Here is a 22,872-nt window from a genome sequence, read left to right as displayed (position 1 = left end):
TGATTTAATTATTATCATAATTATTATTATTGCTATTATTATTATTATTATTATTATTATTATTATTATTATTATTATTATATTTATCATTATTATTATTATTGTCATTATTATTATCATAATTATTATTATTATTATTATTATTATTATTATTATTATCATTATTATTATTACTTTATCATCATCATTATATCATGTGTGTCACAGCTTCTGTATCCATATAGGCTCTATTTCACACTGGTATCAGTGACTGCCATTTGCCTTGGCTAACCGAGCATACAGGGCAAAGGTGAGGGTTTTGCTCACTGCTTAACTTCTCCCTAAGTTAAACACCTAATTTCGACTGTTAACAACAACTAGATATATCTTGTCTGTGTCAAGTCTTTTGTTCTTATCTATTTATTCGTTTTTTTATGTATATATATTTTATATATTTTTTTATTATTTTTTCCCGCAGGCTCAAGTTCATCTTTGGTTTCCTGAAATCAACACAACTTACAAAAACGTAAATGATAAAGATCTCCTGTCTACCTAAAAGTGAATTTAAGAAAAAAGTAAAGAAAGAAAGAAAAAATCTAAGACTCTAATTGTGCCTTTCCTTTCTTGATTTTCTTTCCACTGATTTCTGATTCCCTCTCTACCTCTTAAACTTAAACCCGAAAATAAACATATAAAAGCATAATTAAAAATATGAATAAGCACATAGGTCTAGATGAATAAATAAACGAATAAACGAATAAATAGATACATAGATAAATTAATAAAAAAAAAATCAGGTAAACATAGAAAACGAGTACGTGAATGAAGTTAGGTTGGAAAGAAATATCCTTGGTTGTGCCTCTCTGTATAGCTGAGTCCGTGTCTCCCACCAAGAAGGCGGAAGACACCGGAGGTCAAAGCCGCAAGTGCCTCGGGCCGCCGTAGCCGCGGCTTGATAGATGCGGCACTCCTAGCACCGCTTATGTCACGGTTGTGACAAGGAAGGAAAGGTCAAAGTTCATCACCGTTGTGACGATGTTATTCGAGGTTACAACAGGTCATCCTACAAAGGTCAATCCTTGTTGATCCTTGATAAACGAGGGACATCCTATTAGTTACGTAAATGACAATGATCCACTAACATTTCGGCACTGGGTCATCTTTCGGGCTTACCTTGGACCAAAAGGTCTCCTGTCGGCATGCTCCGCCTTATTCATGGCAGACATAGGAATATAAAAATGGATGAGACTGCAAGAGACCATATGGCCTACACTAGGCAGTCCCATGACCATTGCTACCTATCATACCTGTCCAAAATTTCGGTACTGGGCCATCTTTCGGGGTTACCTTGTTTGTTTTCATTGCAAATATAAGAACATAAAAATGGAAGAGATTGCAAGAGACCATATGGCCTACGCCAAGCTTACACATGATCATTGCTACCTATTAAACCCATCCATAAAATTATCTAACCTCTTTTGAAAACAACCAACAGCTTCAGCGCTCAGTTGATAGTTACTAAGTCTATTCCATTCGTTAACCACTCTATTGTTAAACCACTTCTTGCTTATTTCCTTCTCAAATTTAAATCCCCAATTCCAATCTTCATCCTTAAAACGAAAGTACTCAGTTTCTCCAAAGGGGCATTTAGAGAATGAGTGGGGAAAATCAGAAATGAAAATTTCACGTCTCCGTGAGAGTATTCACTGATTCCCGAAAGATGACGTGAGTTTCAAATTATTTAGGTTATTTGATCATAATACGAGACACCAACACACCCCACGCCCACCACACCCACACCCCCAATACACCCCAATCAACCCCCCCCCACCCATCCACTCACCCACCCACCTCCCAACCTCTTACCCCTCACAGTCCGCGTCTCCCATTTTGGGAACCCGTTCTCAAAGTATAAGCTATTAAAGTAAGAAGGTTGATAATTACTCTACAGGGTTGATAATACTGGCCTAGAAATAAAGGGCTAGTAAGATTACCAGTAATAAGTGATACTATAATGAAAGCTAGTAATTACCCTAAAGACTTGACTCCAAGATTACCTGCAATGCGAGGAAAATATCTTTTGTTAAGAATTTTTTCTATGTTATTATCCATTCATTTCTTCATCAGATTTACATACTGACTCACTTGTTCACATACTCACGTATTTACCCTGCATTATTGTGCACCTAACTTGCTGCCAACACTGCCCATAACCTCTGTCAAAATGGTTTACAATAATATTCCGAGTAAAGTTTGGGTTGGCATCAAGGTCCCATATTTCCCCCCAAGAGCTTTCGTTCTGGCAGCAGCCAGCCAGCCGACCACGCCTTCGCCACCTCCGTGGACGTTGGCTCATCATACCCCAAGATGAAGCAACAGTCAAGGGTGATCGTTCATCGAGGCCAAAACATCAACGACCTTGTTCCGTGCAGCTACACATGTCCCTTGAATTGGTTTCTTGCAGAACAGGAATTCTTAAGTCTAAAGGTGTATATCACACTAGGCTTCCACGGGCTTCACCAACGCTGACCGTTGAGAGTTCGTTTGAGTTGAAACGACTTCGGTTACAATACTTTCTTTTTTTCAAATTTCCCAGTATCAAATTATCTTTCCGTCATATCTTGCAAAGCTGAATGATGAACTAGGAGACTGTTAACCTATACAAATGCTAGACATACTATTGAAATGGTCTTAGAGAAGCCTAGATTTCTGTCAGCAAAGTCATATCCTAGTTATTCAAATGGAGGTTGGAGGTAGGTTGTCGGAGGTAAAATAGTTCAGTGTGATAGCCCTTAAGATGATCTTGGTGTCCTGCCTAAGTTTTGGTCATCCTGTATGGCAGACCGTCCCTGTAAAGCTTGTCAAGAACTAACATGTGTATCGCAATATTATCATTCTATTTTTCTTTTTTTCTTACTATATTTATATAATGTTTCATTACTGTACTGGGTTACATTTTGTTGTATTTGATGCATCAGTCATTATTTATCTTATGTTTGATTTTATGTATAATAGAGTATATTTCTTATGTATGTTCTTCCAGAAGTCAATCAAATACAGTATCTATCTATACATGATCTCCTTCGTTTCTTCTTTGAGCGATATATGACAGCTGATATGAAAGGGTCACAATTCTTCTTTCAAATCTGTTCTTTAAAGTGTTCCACGGGGCTCTACCCTTTCATCCACATTTCCTCCCCAGGAGACGCTGATCTGTAACTTAAGTAGTCTTCTACATCCTTTATGATAGAACTCCGTTGTTTCCCTTGTTCTCATATGTTGTTCTATATCTCATCAGGATTACAAAACTTCTTTATTTTCCTTAGTCGTAGTACTCAACCACTCAGAATAACTTAATTCTTATCTTTACCGAAGAATGTTACTTTCATTGATACTCGCTTCCCGAGCGGCTTAGAGCGTCGCTACTTGAAACGGAGTTCAAGGTGATGGTGGTTCGAACCCTGCCACCGGCGAGTTGGACCAAGGTCATGGTTCGTTAAATTCCACACTCCAAAGTCCTCTGTAGGGGGCACCGCCCTAGCCTCCTGATGAGGGAACTCGCGACGTTAAACTAAATCAATAATTATCTTTTCCATTGATGATTACCTCATTACCAAGCAAGTAACCCAACTATGTAATCATCGTTGTTTACCTAACCTGACGACGCAGAACTCGAAAGGAGTACATCTAATCATGAATAAACCAATCATTGATTACTGTATACATATATACATTTATTTTTATATCTATATCTGTGTATATATATATATATATATATATATATATATATATACATATATCTATATATATGCTGGGACATTGTGACAAGTTGACGAGGGTTGGAAAAAGAAGTCACGGGTCTAGTTCCGAGTTTTTGAGTTTATTCCTGACCGGTTTCGCTCTATGCTTCTTCAGAGGCATGGATCGAAACCGGTCAGGAATAAACTAAAAAACTCGGAATTAGACCCGTGACTTCTTTTTCCAACACTTATCATATATATATATATATATATATATATATATATATATATATATAGATATATATATATATATATATATATATTAGGTTATTTATTTATAAAACACAGTGCTATTTGCCGCATGATTAGATTGTCGGCGAACCAATCGGCTACCCCCTCTGGTTACCCGCAAATAAAAAGAACGTGTTGGATACCTAGATGGAGGGAAAAGAAAACCATCAAAAGGGCAGATGAACTCTTTGAGTCAGTGGCCATCCAACCCCATTATAGGTCACTATCCCATGTGTTTGCCATGAGTGGTATCACTGCAAGACCTGGAGACGGGAGTCCTAAAGGCTGAGTAATGTCCCAGGTCTGTGGTTGCACTGAGGTGTTCCTCTGGGATTAGCAACACGCCTCTTTGGTCCTCTATTCAGGCCAGGAAAGGCTGCTCACTCCTCCTGGCTCGGAGAAGCTAATCGGCTGGTCTGCCTGACTTGAATCATTGGGTTAGGCACGTCCTAAGTCAATTATCTACCGCCTGGGCCGACACCGCACGGTATGCGGGTGTCCTCTCCTAGAGTCAAGGTGGAGGATGCGTATACTCTCCCACGGCCCTTGGAACTATTGGGTTAATATGTACACCTAAATCCTATTCCCCTTTCGTTTGGCTTGGTGGTGGGTAGGTGGAGTGTAAGGGCGAATCATGGACATGTATACACGTCAACAATATTTGACACTTAGGGTGGTTGCAGACTTGTAACTTGTCCCCATCATGATCATCAACCCCGCTGTGCTGGTTGCCGAGGTGTTGCAAATGAGGCTTAAACAAGTCAAGCCAGGCCCGGGGTGAACCTCCCACGGGCTCTCCATGTGGACGCCTGGAAAATTCTATCTTCCAGAAAAATCGACTACCTTTTTTTATTGGCGGACCTCTGGAAGCTTAAACTGGATATAGTGGCTCTCTCGTGAAGACCTGGAGTCTGGAATCCATATTCCAGGACAAACGTAGACACCAGATACAATGTGTGAGGTTTGTTGTCCTCTGGGATAATTCCCAATTATAAGGTGACAGCTGAGTCAAAGTCCACATACATCGCGTGAAACTATACAATACTAAAGCGATCTGAATACAAAACGGATCAACGGATATCAGCTTAAATTAACGATGATCCAGTCGCTAAAATAGTAATAACGATAATGATAATTATGATAATAGTAATAGTGAAAATAAATAATAACAACAATAATGATATTAATTAGGATAATTATAGTATTAATAATAACAATAATAATGATAATAATAATAATAATGATAATAATAATAATGATTATAATAATAATAATCACAATAATAACAACAACAACAATAACAACTGAACGAGATGGAATGCAAAACTCGACTTCCTCATGGTCCAGCACCAGTCGTGTCGCCCAGACATCCTCCCCGAGACGAAATCTCCGAGTGAGGCATCGCTCGGGCAGAACTAGACTTCCGGGTCGCCTTATCTGGGAGAAACAAGTGAGGATCGAGCCGCGTCGGCCGGATTAATGTCCTCCCAGTTACACATAAACCATTCTCTCGGCTCCTGAGCCTTGTCTGACAGGTCTTGGGTGTTTTCAATACGGTGGAGGACGTACTGCTTCATGTGGTCTTTAGTCCCGACCAAATCAATGACGTAAATAATCTGTTTAGGCGATGGGTTGGATATAAGACTGGACTTGATCCTTGAAGCTACATAGAATCACCCTGTTATAGACAGAACGAAATCTACAAAGTAGGACACCGTGTTGATTTATTTTCATTTTATTTATTTTTATTTATGTATTTATTTACTTATCAATTAATTAATTAATTAATTATTATTATTTTTTTTAAATTTGATAATCGAAAAGTTGCATTTCTCTGTTGGGACCCATAAAAGCTAATGCTGCAGCTTCTTTGCCCAGTGGCAATTTGGTAAAGGGTGTATCAAACAAGGATATATGTTCTCTCTCTCTCTCTCTCTCTCTCTCTCTCTCTCTCTCTCTCTTTCTCTCTCTCTTTTCTCTCTCTATCTTTCCACCTCCCTCTCTTTCTCTCTCTCCCTCTTTCCCTCTCCCTCTCTCTCTGTCTCTCTCTTTTTCTCTCTCTGTCTGTCTCTCTCTCTTCTCTCTCTTTCTGTCCCTTTCTCTCTATCTCTCTCTTGCTCAATCTTTCTTTTTATAGTATCCCAGATATTTTTAGGCTGGGTACGGAGCTAACATGATGCAATGAGACATTAAGCGAAATAAGATTAATTAAATAGATAAGTTTATAAAAAAATAATGAATAGATTAATAATAATCAAATAAATAAATAAATAAATACATAAATAAATAGATAAACAAATAAATAAATACATAAATAGATAAATAAACAAATAAATACATGAACAAACAAATTTGTAAATAAAAAAATCTACAAATATACAAGTAAATTAATTAATAAATAAATAGATAAGTAGATAATTTAATAAATGGATACATGAATAAATGTTTATACAGATAAATGAATAAATTAATGAATATATAAACAAATGAATAAGGAAATAACAGGCAAATAGATAGACCAACAAACAATTCAATCGATCAGTAATTAATTACAAGAATTAAAGATAAATATAAACATTTACTGATGATCACCTCATCACTATCTCTACATAATCAACATCGCAATCAAGAAATTAATTTCAAACCAATCAAGCGTCGTCTGGGAGTCATGTTTTCTTAATCGAATTCTGAAGTGGAGACGGTACAGCTGATGGTGATTGTATGTTGGTATGTGTTGCATGCATGCATGCATGCAAGACTGACTCGATGTCATCATCATCGGCTGTCATTCTGACGTAGGACACATTTGTCGTCCTTCTTCAAGGATGTCACTTCTAGTTTATATTCTTAAAACTTTGTTTATTTTATTCCTTTTTTACTGGCAATGTTTTAAAGACTTTAGTGACACCCCTACGGGTCAGAGTCACTCATAATTCTCATATGATTGGAGATAAATCTCCACAAAGAGTAAATAAATAAAGTAAATAAAATAATTGAAAAAATAAATAGAATAAATTGCGTCTATCCCTCTACTCTTGTAGCCGTTAGTCATTGTCTGAGTCAGATGTTTATGATTAGGAAGTGTGGAAGTCAGCAAGATTGGAGGTATTGCCAAAGGCCAGTGTCTGTCGGGTACCTTCTTCTATGTATGTGGATCACGTGTCAGGTATGTGATATTGGTAGGATACACTTTTGTACCCTCCTTCAGTCTCTCCTGTATCATCTTTTTGATTCTCTCTGGTAAGATATTGTCTCTACGGAAAGAGAAGCACCAATTATTGCGAACAAAATACCAAAACCTGTAGGGAAAAAAACGCCATCATTAATACTACCCCTATGAATCAGTGTATGAATATTAATCAGTTCACACAAAATATTGGTATAATGAGCTTCTCAATACAAACCGATTTCATCTCTGCATATCTTTAGATCAATTTCGTAAACTCGTTTAGTTTTGTCTCCGATACATAATCTATGGCCTATTTCTCAGCCGTAATCTAAGAAATCATTATCATTACTATTATTATTATCATCATCATTATTATTATTGTTATTATTATTATTATCATCATCTTTATCACCAATATTGGTATTGTTTTCATCATTATTATTATTATGACTAATATTATTATTATTATTGTTGTTATTATCATTATTATTGTTATTATTAATACTATCATTATTATTATTATTATTATTATTATTGTATATAACTGTTATATATATATATATACTTGATAAAGAGAGAGATGAGAAATTACGTACGTGCATGTCATCACGTATGCGTGAAACATGTTTTCCTTTTTATCATTTTCTCTTCCTCCCTCCATCCCTCCCAAGGATATGTGTATTTACCGAGTGGTATAATACGGGAAGGGAGATATGCTCGTGGTGACCCGTCTTTGTATCTTTCAGCATCAAGATTTTTCTTAAAATCTTGAATAATGTTTGCACACACATTTTCCATATCTAATCTATTCCAGGTCTAATTAGTGTGTGCGTGTGTGTGTGTGTGTTTGCTTGTGTATGTGCACTTGCATATATATGTGTATACACACGAAAGGAGTACGTGGGAGAGAGGAAGAGTGTAAAGAGAGAGTGAAAGTTATTGGTTTACGGTGTGCGTGACTAAATGCAGAAGCATTATCTCATCATCAACTATTAGCGCCATTGACGATGATTTTCTTCCTCTCCTGTATCTATGTATGGACGTATCTGTGTGTGTGTGTGCATGCCTCTGTGCATGCGCGTGTGTATGTGAGTGTATGTGTGGGGAAGGTACGTCTGACTGGCCCGAGTCTATATATACACTTTCTATATCTCCTACCCCCTCCTCCTCCTCCTCCTCCTCCTCCTCCTCCTCCTCTTCTTCCTCTTTCTCTCTCCCTCTTCCCCCACCCCCAATTTCCTTCCTAGGGAAGATCCTTTTTATTTAATCCTAAAAAAAAATATCTTTTCATCTTTGGACCACGTTGCTTTGACCTTCGTGTATAATATCACCTTCCTCCACTTCATCTTACTTTCATCCCATTTTCCTTACATTTCCCCTTTGAAATGTCTCCTCGAATTTCCGTCCTCTGCATCTCTCGGCCGATCCAATCCTTCTCCAACTCCTCCCAGGCCCACTGGTGGTCCCTTTTTTTTGTGATTCTTTTCTTTCCTTCGTCTGAGGCAAAGGCTCATCTTGGCCTTGTTTGGTGATTCACCCCCCCCCCCTGACCCCCCGACCCCTCGACTCTCCGGAGGACCTCGACAGCGAAAACTGGCTGCGACGTTTCCTTCTGAAGGATTCGGGATCCTTCTCAAACGAAGAAAAGGATACACACGCAGGCGTACATAGACACCACGTGCTTTTATATATATTTACATATATGTATATATATATATATATATGCAAAGAAATCACAAAACACACGTGATAAAATATTTTTGCAGAAACCACGGGAAATTGAAAAAACAGATACCGTCTATTTAGACATTTTCAAAGGTATAAAAAAGCATTACAGAAAGAGACAATAAATACATAAGAAGACAAGGATACTCGGAGAGGTCCCATGTTACATTTTATCACACACAATTTTGTCAATAATAAAATTGTCCAATTGTATGTGTGTGTGTATGTGTATGTATATATAATATATATGTATACTCACACACACATTATATAAATATACATATATATATATATATATATATATATATATATATATATATTTGTGTGTGTGTGTGTGTGTGTGTGTGTGTGTGTGTGTGTATCAAAGATCAAGCTTTCACTAGGAAATTGTAGTTGTCAATATTATCAATAAATAGCAAATCATTTACTATTATTATTATTATTACTACTCTTATTATTATTATTATTATTATTATTATTATTATTATTATTATTATTATTATTATTATTATTATTATTATTATTATTATTATTATTATTATTATTATTATTACTATTATTATTATTATCATTATTACTATTATTATCGTTATTATCATCGTCACCATCATCATTATTATTATTATTATTATTATTATTATTATTATTATTATTATTATTATTATCATTATTATTATTATTATCATCATTGCTATTATTATTATTATTATTATTATTATTATTATTATTATTATTATTATTATTATTATCATTATTATTATTATTATTATTATTATTATTATCATTATCATCATTACTATTACTAATATTATTATTATCGTTGTTAATATTTCTTCCCTTAAAATCCTTAACAGTAACTGTTTCTGGATCTCTGAATGACACACTGACTCAGCCATCGTATCTTGCCCACCGAGCATATCTTCAGAGGGGTCACGCTCCCCAGGCGGCGGCGGCGGCGGCGGCGGCGGCGGCGGCCCCGTGTGAACTGTCTGTCAGTGAGCCACATAATCACCAGACTCTCTCTCTCTCTTTCTCTCTCTCTCTCTCTCTCTCTCTCTCTCTCTCTCTCTCTCTCTCTCTCTCTCTCTCTCTCTCTCTCTCTCTCTCTCTCTCTCTCTCTCTCTCTCTGGTCAAGGACGTCTTCACAAAACATAAAATACCTCATCGTTTAGATGGAGGTCATCTTTCCTTAAGATCAGAAGAAGAACATATGAATGTAGGAGACTGGAAGAGACCATAAGACCTATACTAGGTAGTTCCATGTCCCTTACCACCTGCCATCCCCAGCCTTAGAATTAACTAACCTTTTCCGACCAGTCGTTTCAACGCTTACTACATGGTTACAAAGCCACTCTATTGATAAACCAATTCTTGCCTATTAATTTCCTTATTGAATCAAAATTTGTCCAATTTAAATCCATCAATGTAAGTCCTGGCCTGTTGTCTTAATATGATGACCTTGCCTTCAGCACCCTTGAGGGCTTTAACTAGTCGGGCATTCTTCCTACTAGCCAATCGTCTTTTATATAAGTTTAATCGTCTACCATTTCCTCAATCTCCATCACAACCGGCTAAGCTCCTTCAACTTCTTCGCTATCACCTTTTTTTCATCCTTGTCCGTAATCATTCTCGTCTCCGCTCCCCCTCCCCCTCTCCCTCCCTTCCTCTGTACTCACTTTCTCCCCGCCTTTGCCCCCCCACCAACCCCACGAGGCGCACCTCTCCCCCTCCCCCCTGCTCCCCTCCACACCCCACGTGACATTCCGGGCGCGTATGTAGTCTGTCGGTAGCCAAGAACCTCTGGGCAAAGAGTCTTCATCCCAAGAGCCTGGGGACGGGATTGCGCCCACCCGCGCCCCGCGCGGCCTTCGGGCGCACACTAAGAAGACCCGGCACTCCCCCCACCCCCCACCCCTCTCTCTCTCTCTCCCCACCACCCAAAGTTTCACCTTGTGGATTGTGATGTCATTGGTGGAATACCACGATGTGGACGAAATGTTCCCACGTGTTAAGGATCTCAAGGTGGAATCTATAACTGTTCCAATATATACATATACATACACACACACACACACACACACACACACACACACACACACACACACACACACACACACACATATATATATATATATATATATATATATATATATATATATGTATTTATATATATATATGTACAGCACTGAATGGGTCCTGGTGAACATATATACATTTTTATCAACCACAATACACACTTTAAATCTAAACCATCAGCAACGAGCGACTCGCGGAGGCCAACATGCAGAAATTGAAACGTGGCACGGCCAAGGACTCGAACCCAGACTAGCACGTGACAAGTGTTATATATATACTATCTATAGTACGTATGAAGGTACATGTTGTTTATATATGAAAACCACCATGGATTTTGGTATGCATGTTGAACATGTAATCAATACTTGCAACCACCAGAGCTCATATATAGACCGATTCATATGCAACAATGTGACCTAAACACGCAGGAACACACACACAATCAAGCACACACATACACATGCACGCGCGCACACACAGACACCTGCACACACACACACACACACACACACACACACACACACACACACACACACACACACACACACACACATACACACACACACACACACAAACACACGCATACGCACACAAACACACACAAACACGCAGACACACAAACACACACTCATACACTCAAACACACACACACACACATACACATACACACACACACACACATACACACACACACACACACACACACACACACACACCTACACACAACCACACACACACACACACACACACACACACACACACACACACACACACACACACACACACACACACACACACACACACACACACACACACACACACACACACACACACACACACACACACACACACACACACACACACACACACACACACACACACACACACACACACACACACACACACATCCGGGTGCACGCGCACACACAGAAACACACACACACACACACACACACACACACACACACAGAAACACACACACACACACACACACACACACACACGCCCGCGCGCGCATACGCATGCACACATATACACACACGCACATACACACATGCACACACACGCACGCACACACACGCGTACGGGCGCGCGCACACACACACACACACACGCACGCACGCACGCACGCACGCACGCACACACACACACAAGCAAACAAACAAACAAAAGCACACATCCCCTTGCTTAAAGAGGATAGTAAATGCTCACAGCGTTAATGAAGCTTCCACGCCGTGAGCAGGGCGCGATCTTGGGCCTGCAGCATCACAAATTAGTAACGCTAACCACTAAACCAGCAGGCCGTGCCGTCGCGGCGCGCGCACGCGTGTGTGTGGGTCTGGTGTTTGTGTGTATATGTGCTTGCGCGTGTGTTTGCTATGTGTTTCTTTGTGTATGTGCTTGTGCTTGTGCTTGTGTTTGTGTATGTATTTGTGCTTGTGTTTTTTGTGTGCATACATGGGTGGGTGTGTATATGCGTATGTGCGTGCATGTGTATGTGTTCACATGTATGAGTGTGTATGTGTGTGGGTGTGTTATGTGTGTGTGTGCGCGCGCGTGTATGTATGTGCGTGAGAATGTGTGTATGCGTGCGTGCATGTGTGTACGTGCGTGCATTTTGTTTGTGTGTGTGAGTGAGTGTGTGTGTTTGTGTATGTATGTATGTGTATGTGTGCGTGCGTGTGTGTCTACGTGCTACGTGTGTACATGTGTGTATGTCTGTGTGTGTGTGTGTGTGTGTGTGTGTGTGTGCGTGATTGTGTGTGTGTGATTGTGTGTGTGAATGTATGTGTGTGTTTGTGCATGTGTATGTATGTGTATGTGTGTTTATGTACGTGTGTGTGTATGTGTGCGTGCGTGTGTGTCTGCGTACTGTGTGTGTACATATGTGTGTGTGTGTGTGTGTGTGCGCGCGCGTGTGATTGTGTGTGTGATGGTGTGTGTGTGTGTGTGTTAGTGTATGTGTATGTATGTGTGTTTATGTACGTGTGTGTGTGTGTGATTGTGTGCACCTATTTCAGTGGTTCTTAAGCTCCCTGGCAATGCTCCCACATTGGTCATCCCTTCGCCACCCACTCCCCCCCTCTCACTCACTCCCCCACTCATCGGAGTGGAAGTATTCAAAGCCACTCCCTCCCCTACTCCCCCAAACTCCCCCCTATTCCCCCAAATTCCCCCCCTACTCCCTCCCAGTGCATATCTATTGATATATAGATAAAAGAGTCAAGCCCACGACATTACTCTTTTTACGAGAAAAAGAGCAATTTTCTACATATAATAGAGAATTGCTCTTTTTTCATAAAAAGAGTATGTATGTCAATAACACCATAGCTCTTTACAGAAGGAATAAAATAATTAATTATTGAGATCAAAGGAGCATATCTATAGAAATATAGATAAAAGAGTGAAGCTCATGACATTACACTTTTTACGAGAAAAAGAGCAATTTCCCACATATAATAGATAATTGCTCTTTTCATAAAAAGAGTATGTATGTCAGTAACACCATAGCTCTTTACAGAAGGAATAAATTAATGAATTATCGAGATCAAAGGAGCATATCTTGTGAACAGAGGCATTCGCGTTTAAAAATATAGATAATCAGATACATATTAACAACCTTGCTATAAAGAAAAATTCCTGGCATATGAGCCTTTGATGGTAATATACAAACCACATTCCTAACTGGCTAATTAACACGGTTGTCAATGGAGGATGCGTGTGTGTGTGTGTGTGTGTGTGTGTGTGTGTGTGTGTGTGTGTGTGTGTGATTCACCATGGTCTTGGATCACATGTTGGACTCGTGATCGACAGTTATTACCCTCCCGGATGAGAGCTCGTATGTCCGATCTATGGGTAATACTGTGACCTTACACACATACACACCCCCAACTCCCCGCCCAGGAGAGTTGGAGTAACAACACGCAGCGCAGCGATACTGAAATTATCTCAGCCCTGGACGGGATTCGAACCCGGATGCCGTAGTGTGTGTGTGTGTGTGCGTGTGTGTGTGCGTGTGTGTGTATGTGTCTGTGTGCACGCGCACACATGTGTGTGCGTGTGAGTCAACGGTGGGTCAGCTCAAGTTGTCTTATTTAGCTCGTTTGAACTTCAAATGCTTTGGATATACTCCATCCCCTCGCAGATTTGTGAGCATATGCTTTCTGGGTCGCAGATACATATAATGTGTATGCATATGTGTAATATGTAAGTGTTGCTGCGTACATACACACACACACACACACACACACACACACACACACACACACACACACACACACACACACACACACACACACACACACACACATATATATATATATATATATATATATGTATATATATGTATACATATATGTATATATATATATATATATATATATACATGTATATATATGTATACATATATATGTATACATATATATGTATATATATATATTTATATATATATATATATATATATTTATTTATGTATGTCAAAGGCATGTACCCACTCCCACCCATTCCACTCCCCTCCACCACCCCTTCCTCCCTCTCATCTTAGCTCCACATGGATGACGGGTAATCCCTCTATCCCGCCCACTCCCCTGGCTCACAAGCAATGTAGCAATACACAGGACATTGACAGCAAGGCCGCTTCACTTAATCGGCGAACCCCCCTTCTCCGTCTCCTCAGGTCGAGAAAGAGAAGACGGGGAGAAATCCCTTCGGGATGTGTCAAAACATCACTCATACCTAAGCACCCCCTACCACGCCCCCTACCCCTCCCTTCTTTGCATAACAGTATTATCTATAGACAACAACCCTCCGCTCATCCTTCTCTCCTGCCTCCTCCCTTCTTTGATCAACAGACATTCCTCTCTTTCTCAACACCCTCTTCACCCCATCCATCCATCTCATCCTCGGCCGTCCAGTCAAGTTCACTCCCTCCACTTCTGCCTTCCACACGTCTTTCACTAATCTTTCTTCACACATCCTTTCCATGTGTCCAAACTATTCCAATACTCTTTCATCAGCCCTATCTGTCATCTCCTTTTCAACTCCAGCTCTCCTCCTCACCTCCTCATTTCTCACTCTATCAAACCTTGTAACCCCTACTATACTTCTCAGTCATTTAATCTCAAACACACTCAAACTTTTCCTTTCTTCCTCTTTTAAATTCCATTTCTCTGCTCCATACAAAGCCATCGGCACAATCACCCCTTCATACAATCTCCTCTATGCATCCATTCCCATATGTGTGTATATACATATATATATATATATATATATATATATACATATATATATATATATATATATATATATACGTATATATATATATATATATATATGTATGTATGTATGTATACACACAGATAGCTAGGGCTAGAAAGAAAAAACCAGGATAGAGAGTGATACGTATTTATTCTGATAAAACATCAGATTAAAGACTTAAAACATAACCCATAAAGATCTATCCTGGAGTCTTTCCTTCTAACCCTACCAGAAAGCCCTTTTCCATTTGTAAGATGAAGGCTGAATCAAAACCTACACCCATCGTTAAACCATCCCATATCCCTATGCCGTGCCCTCTGCTCATTTTAGAGACAATGACACAGCACCATCATAGAAAGGGTCAGTAGCTGAAACTGTTTTAACCCCACCACTTCATTAGATGGCGACTATTCCCCTTCCACCACTCAAGAGCAAACATAAAGAAAATCTTTTACTACCTCTTCACTCAAACTTATCACTTGGCCTCTCCGTTTCTTGCTCGGCAGACATTCATCATGCATCCAATGCCCTCTCACCCCATTCATCCACCTAATTTTTGGTTTTCCGCTCAAGTTACCTCCGTTTATCTCCGCCTTAAATACTTTTTTCCTCCCTCCTTCACTCTGTATCTCTTCTACCAGATGATGGTCAGACAATCCACTACTCTTTCTCCTGAATATATTTAAGTGCAGAACTCTTCCAGTTATCCTTTTGGATACTACTATATAGTCCATTAACGCCCTATCACCTGCCATCCACTACCCTGTCCCATGTGTACTTATGCTTCTCTATTCTAAAACGCTGTGTTCGCTAGTATAATTTTCCTTCCAATACACGTCTCTAACATCTTCTCCCAGTTAAAGCTCCTACTTGCTACCCTCGGCTCATCTTCTGGTACTTTTTATGATCCCGTGGCTTATCAATGATTGACTGATTTCTTTCCCACCGTCCTTTATTCTCATCCTATTCAGGTACCTGTAAATTATGTTTGACTCTCTTTTGCCACTTTACAAACTCTACTATGTTAACTTTTTAGTCGCTTCTGTAACTCTTGATCATTTTTGCTTGCAATACATCTACACATCACATATCTTCTTGCTTCTTTGACTACAACATATGTAGGAGAATTAGTCAGATATTTATGTTGTGTGTGCATATGGACTCTTTTTATGTCACCGGCCAGAAAAAAAAGAACAGTCGATGTATGTCAGGTAATTTTATTTTATTTTCCATTATTTATTTTAATGATTTATTTATGAACTTATTGATTGATCGATTGATTGATTTATTAACTTTGTTTTTTATCTATTAACTTATTTATTTATTTATTTACTTTTTGACATATAGTAAAGCTCATGCCGGAGTCCAAGCATCGGCCCATCGGCCAGATACCTTAAAGAGAATCATGGCATATATAAACAAGAGGTTGTTTATATAGATGTATTAAGTAAATAATCAAAGTATATCCATACATAAAAAAAAGCAAAATAAGGGACATCTACATATAAAGTGGAAGGCCACGCTCGGTCAAGCGTACAAACGAGGGCATTCATCCGTCATCACATCTAAGGTTCAAAACAAAATTTTATTTCAATATACAGTAATTAAAAAAACGTAAAGAATAAAAGAAAAATAACATTATAGGAACACTGTAGCTTTGTACAGCTACAGATACACACATATACGAGGTACATGTACATCAAGGCTTCATCGACTCCCGACAAAGAATAAAATGAAAATAGATAATTTGATGAGAAAATTAATTAATGAGTGAATAGATAAACACACACACATACACACACACACACACACACACACACACACACACACACACACACACACACACACACACACACACACACACACACATATATATATATATATATATATATATATATATATATATATATATATATGTATATACAAATACATTAATCAATAAATAGATAGACGAAGAAGTAATCAAAACAGATAAACAATTAATCAAGCAACCAGACAAATGCGTAATACAAAAACAAAACAAATCCCAGAAACCTCCCGCTCGATGTCACTCACCTCTTGGAGTAAGCTCTGTTGGTCGAGGTCGACCTGGGGCGGGACGGAGGGCGGCCGGGCCAGCAGGTAACCCGCAACTGCCACTGCCGCTACGGCAGCGACGCCCCCTACCACCGTACTGTAGTCCTCCATCCTTGCTAGGAACGAAAAAGGAAGAAGAATGTATCAGTTTAGACTTCTCTGCACTCACTAAACGAGAAAAGAAGATGGGGAAGAAGAGGGAGGAGAAGGAGGGGGAGAAGAAGAAGAAGGAGAAGAAGAAGAAAAAGAAGAAAAGAAGGGGAAGAAGTAGTAGAAGAAGAAGAAGAAAAAGAAAATAGAAAAAGAAGAGAAAGAAGCGAAAGAAAGAGAAGAAGAAAAAGATGATGAGGAAAAAGAAAAAAGAAAAAAATAAGAAGAAAAAGAAAAAGAAGAGAAAGAAGAAAAAGAGGAAGAAAAGGAAAAGGTAGAAAAAGAAGAGAAGGAAGATGAAGAAGAAAAAGAAAGAGGAAAGAAGATAAGGTTAGTCTTCTATACACTCACAAATAAAGACCCGAAAAAAGATCTGTACCTTTTTCCTCGTTAGGGGGCGGGGGTAAGGGGTGGTGTGGGGGTACCACGAGCATGAATGAAATGATCTGGCAACAGCTGATATTAAATGAAAAACTGCGTAATGGATTCCCCAGAAGGGCCTGGCTATTAATATCCTTGTTCTAGGTGGCGCTGGACGAGGAAAATTGGTTTCAAGGAGCTAAATGAGATTACCTTAACCGATCTTTCCAGAGAGTAAAGCTTTGGGGGACTTGATTTTTTTTCTTTTTTTTTAACTGACCGCGTTTGACATTATTAGTTTCAAACCCAGTTCGCAGCGAGGACGAACTTTATAGATTTTATTTTGGTGTCAGGTGAAGAGGGACGAGTGGTGTAATGAGGTGAAAAACACCTTTTTCTTCTTCTTCTTCTTCTTCTTCTTCTTCTTCTTCTTCTTCTTTCTGGTTAAAGCCTACATTGATAAACCACTTCAGACTTTCCGTCACTTGATTTATTCTTAAGAGAAGTAGAAGGGGAAAACAAGGAGAGGCAGAGAAAGAGGAAAGAGTGAGAAAGCACACATGAATGGACGAAAAAAAGAAAGAGATGGAGAAAGAAGAGAGAGAAAGGAAGGGAGGCCGAGAAATGGGAGGAGAAAGAAAAAGTGTAAGTCAAAGGAGATAGGGAGGGGAGGAGGGAGGGAGAGAAAGGGGAGAGTATACATCAAAGGAAGGAAATACAAAGAGTGAAAGAGAGAGAGAGAGCAAGAAAGAAAGGGATTGTGGAGAAGAAAGAGAATGTGGGAGTGAAGAAAACGAGGGAGGTGAGGAAGGAAGGAAGGAAGAAAAAGAAAGAGTGGACGAACGAAGAAATTAAGAGCGAGAAGAAAACCCATACGAAAAAGTCTACGGACACTACACATATATTTCTATCTCGACTCTGAGGTCGACCTTTTGATACTTTATTTTGGCAGCCGCCGAATATCTCCATCTAGATAAGGGAAGTACCTTGCAAGGATAACAACGTCCTTTAAGAGATTCTCCCCAGCTGGTTCCCTACGATTTTAATCAGCTGTGCACCGGACACCGAGGACTTAAACTGTTTACAAGCGTCGAAAATGAAAACGCCTTCAAGGCCGCCAGAAAACTGTAAACGTTAACGAATTTTGGCAACATTTCCCAAAGTATGTTTGCTAAAAGTGTGGATTGTGACGGTGATGAGGGTCTCTCGACGCATGCGCATAGGATATGGATGTACATAAGTATATTATTGCTTATCATCAATGACGAAATGTATAAAGTATAGCCAATATTGTTGGCGAACCATCTTTAATGTTGACATAACTCCAAGCGGAATTATACATAATCAAATCTGAGTCAATACGGCAAAACGGGAAATCCCTTTTCCCCTACCAATGAATAAATAGATAGATGGTTAGATACATAAATGCATGAATGTATAAATAGATAAATAAATAATAAATAAATATAATAAATCAGTGATTATATAAATGAATAGACAGCTTTATACATAAATGGATAAACGAAAATAGACAAATAAATAGCTAGATACACAAAGTGATGCATAAATGAATACATAAATGAATAATATAAACTCATAAATTGGTCAACAAATTTATATATAAGTAGATAAATATATAGGTCAATAAAAAATATGTATTTTTTTCTTCTACTGAACATTTGTGGTCTATGTTACTGCACATTAACTCTGTACTTTTGAACAGAATAACAAGATTGTCGAGATCTATTATAAAACTGTTTTGTAGATCGTGTTCGATACATGCGCATGTACCATCGTCGGCAGTTACACCTGGAACACTGATTGTGGAATGGCTGGTGGCGGAAAGTAGATGTGGCAACTGTGTGTTTGTTTACAATGTGGCGAAACAGTACGTATGTGTTAAGGAAGAACCATTATAATGACCAATTTACCATTTTCGGAATTTCTGATATATATTTGAAAAGTTTACATGATTGTGGACAGATATGACATTAATATGACCAAACAGATATCCAGTGACCAATATTAATGGCAGTCAAAATGTGGTTCGTAGCGAATAGTTTGGATACGTGGATGGGTACCTGTTCGAGCCTAGGTATGTGAGATGTGACGTGAATGTGTCTCATTTTTATGAGTGTTTTTAACTTATTTTATTTTATCGTGACCAAGAAAAAACATGTGGGATTAAATATAAAACAAAATATATGTATTGTAGTTTCACTTGCCGATGGTTATATATCTTGAGGTAATGCAATGTCAAAAGGCGTTAAATACCGCCGATTTCAATTCAGTAGGGAAGCACCCATGGTAAAATAAATTCCATGGTTACTAGAAAACAAAGTCCTTGTGAAACCCAAGCCATTGGTCGGGTTCGAATTGATGTCTCGGCGTCTGCCCGTGGACAGAATGCGGACTATTAATCCTCTCGTTTGTCCAAAGATCCCAAGACGACAAATTAAAGGGTAGAATCTTGCTGTAACTCGGGACTTTCGCTGAGAGTTGCCAGTAGTTATAATGTCTGATGGCACTTATCTCATATATCTGCAGAACATCCCATGGTGCTTTCCTCTCAACCCAGTCATATGTCTTCTCCAGATTCATAAAAAAATAGAAAACGACACAATCTCTTCCTTTCCTAAGCCCACTTTATTCTCCCTCAATTATTTTTTGCATTTCCCTCCTAGTCCTCTCAATTAACATTCTCTCTTATGGCTTAACCGTTACACTCAGTAGGCTAATCCCCCTACAGCAACTACATTTACATTTGTCCCCTTTCCATTTGTAAAGCAGAACTATACAAATACTCTTCCAATCCTCTAGTATATTACCTTCCTTTAGGTACACATTAAACAATCTCACTAGCCAATCCCCTATAAATGTTACTCCCTTTATTAGACACTTCATGTGACTCACATTTAGACAGGTGTCTTACCAGCATTCATCATATTAAGTGGTTTCTCTACCTCATTTTTCCTATAGCCTGTTGGTATTCTTCTCATCCTCACCATGTTTTCTTAGCAACTCTCATTGCCACAAAAAAAAAAAAAAAAAAAAAAATCCTTAACCTTCCTGAAATATTCTATTTTCCCCTTACCACTTACCACTTACTACTTTTTCCTCACTACCTGACGTATTTACTTCACTCTCCTCCAAAACATCTTAATCTTCTCCAAAAATTCTGCCAAACTCTAGCCCCACTTTACATCTTTTCTTCTCTTTACCTCCCTTAACTTGTTTCTCCTCTCTTCTCATAGTACTTTTCATACGCTTAACTAATTCTTCTGTGGAACCCAAAATTCAAACTTTCGCTTTTTATTTTCCACCACCGCCTTTGTTTTCCATTTCACCATTCGCTGCCTCAACTGAGCCCTCTAATCTTCTTCATCCCACATACCATCTTTGAACACTTTATCACTCCCTTCTTGAATCATATCTATTCTTCCTCTACTCCTGTTTCCTCTTTATCCCTCACCATCTCCCAAATTTCTCTCAACTTCTGGTATTTCTCCTTATCCTTCCCATTTAATATGTTTATTCTAGGCATTTCTCTGTCCATCTCCCTTTTCCTACACTCTCAGTTTCCCTTCTACAAAAGATTATTTGTCCCCTACTCTCCCTTGAAAACACTGATGTCCAGAACTCATCCAGTCCTCCCTTTGGGTACCACTGCGTAGTACATTAGTACCCTGTCAACCACACTCCCCTCCACCACCCTTTACTACGCATACTTCTTAAACATTATGTTTAGTATAATTAACTCCCTTTATAAACACATTTAAAATTCTCTCCAGTATAGGTCTTACTGAATCCCCCGAAACCCCTTACTGTTCCATCTATCGGCTTATCTCCTACTGTAGCATTAAGATCCCCCATCACCATAAAATCCCCATTACTCCTAAAACTCGCTATGGACTCATTTATATAAACCCAAAAAGCTTCCCTCCCCTCTTTATTTTTCTCACTTCCAGGTCCGTATGCATTAAAAATATACATATATCTCTCCTATCTCAGTTTGATCTACATTGTCCTCGAAAACATCTCTCTCCACTCCAAAATTCACTCTTCTATTTCATCACGTAATAGAGCCACTCCTTCCCTCTCTGGCACCCTTTCCATCACGCTCCCAAACTCCAGCTAAACCTTTCCTTTCAACTTACTTTCACTCACCGCTAACATATCCAGCTTCTTACAAGTATATCATCACTCTCTACCCTTTTGCTGCCCCTTATACCACAACCATGCATATTTAATGACCTTCTATCTAGGGTCCTCTTCCTAGACACTCTTACGTCTTGATTCTTCGTAGGAGGAAAGTGCAGAGTAGGGGGACATTGGTCCCATTTACTTGCCTTTTATGAAACACGCGAAAAACGCGGTGTCAGATTTCTTTCTCCTTACTCACATGACATGGATATCAGGATTTAAAATAAAAAAAAAAAAAAAAAAAAAAAGTTCAAGGGAACAACATAAAGAGGGACAGCTGTAGTACAAAAATATCCCACTTAGAATAGAGATTTCAGAGTCTAACATAAACGAATTATTTGTGGCTCTGGTCCACAGGGGCGCCCCATAACAGACCATAAAGAATTAGCTTGCATGTTACCATGCAGTTAGTACCTCTTTACCGTGAATACTCTAGTTCGGGGTGATGATGATAATAATAATAGTAGTAATATTACTAAGAATGATGATAATAATGATGATAATAATAACGATGATAATGATAATAATAAAAATAATAACAATAATAGTAATAATAATAACAACAACAATAATATTAACAATAATAATGATAATAATAATAATAATAATAATGATAACAATAAGAAGAAAAAGGAAAAGAAGAAGAATGATAATGATGATAGTATAAATAATAATAATGGTAATAATGTTTATGATGATAATGAAGAAAATAGTAATAATAATGACGATGATCATGACGATAACGATGATAATGATAGTAATGATAACTGGTAAAATTATAACATTTACTGATGTGTAAGTTTATTTGCCGAAAAAATATACTGTATATATATAATAACGCATGCA

The 22,872-nt window shown here is 38.5% G+C and overlaps 1 protein-coding gene across 1 annotated transcript in view; it reads right to left on the bottom strand.

Moving 5' to 3' along the window:
• LOC143040381 (long-chain-fatty-acid--CoA ligase 5) overlaps nt 1–22,872 on the bottom strand; it is a 118,658-nt gene that overhangs the window by 78,142 nt on the left and 17,644 nt on the right. Inside the window, exon 2 of the mRNA XM_076211380.1 lies at nt 17,293–17,429. Within this exon, the coding sequence (XP_076067495.1) occupies nt 17,293–17,424 (132 nt within the window). The 5' untranslated portion in view covers nt 17,425–17,429. The remainder of the gene's footprint in view (nt 1–17,292; nt 17,430–22,872) is intronic.

Source organism: Oratosquilla oratoria, chromosome 28 (genome assembly GCF_046742065.1).
Source record: "Oratosquilla oratoria isolate Oo_2021 chromosome 28, ASM4674206v1, whole genome shotgun sequence".
Lineage (NCBI taxonomy): Eukaryota > Metazoa > Arthropoda > Malacostraca > Stomatopoda > Squillidae > Oratosquilla > Oratosquilla oratoria.
This window is presented reverse-complemented; position numbering and strand designations above follow the sequence as displayed.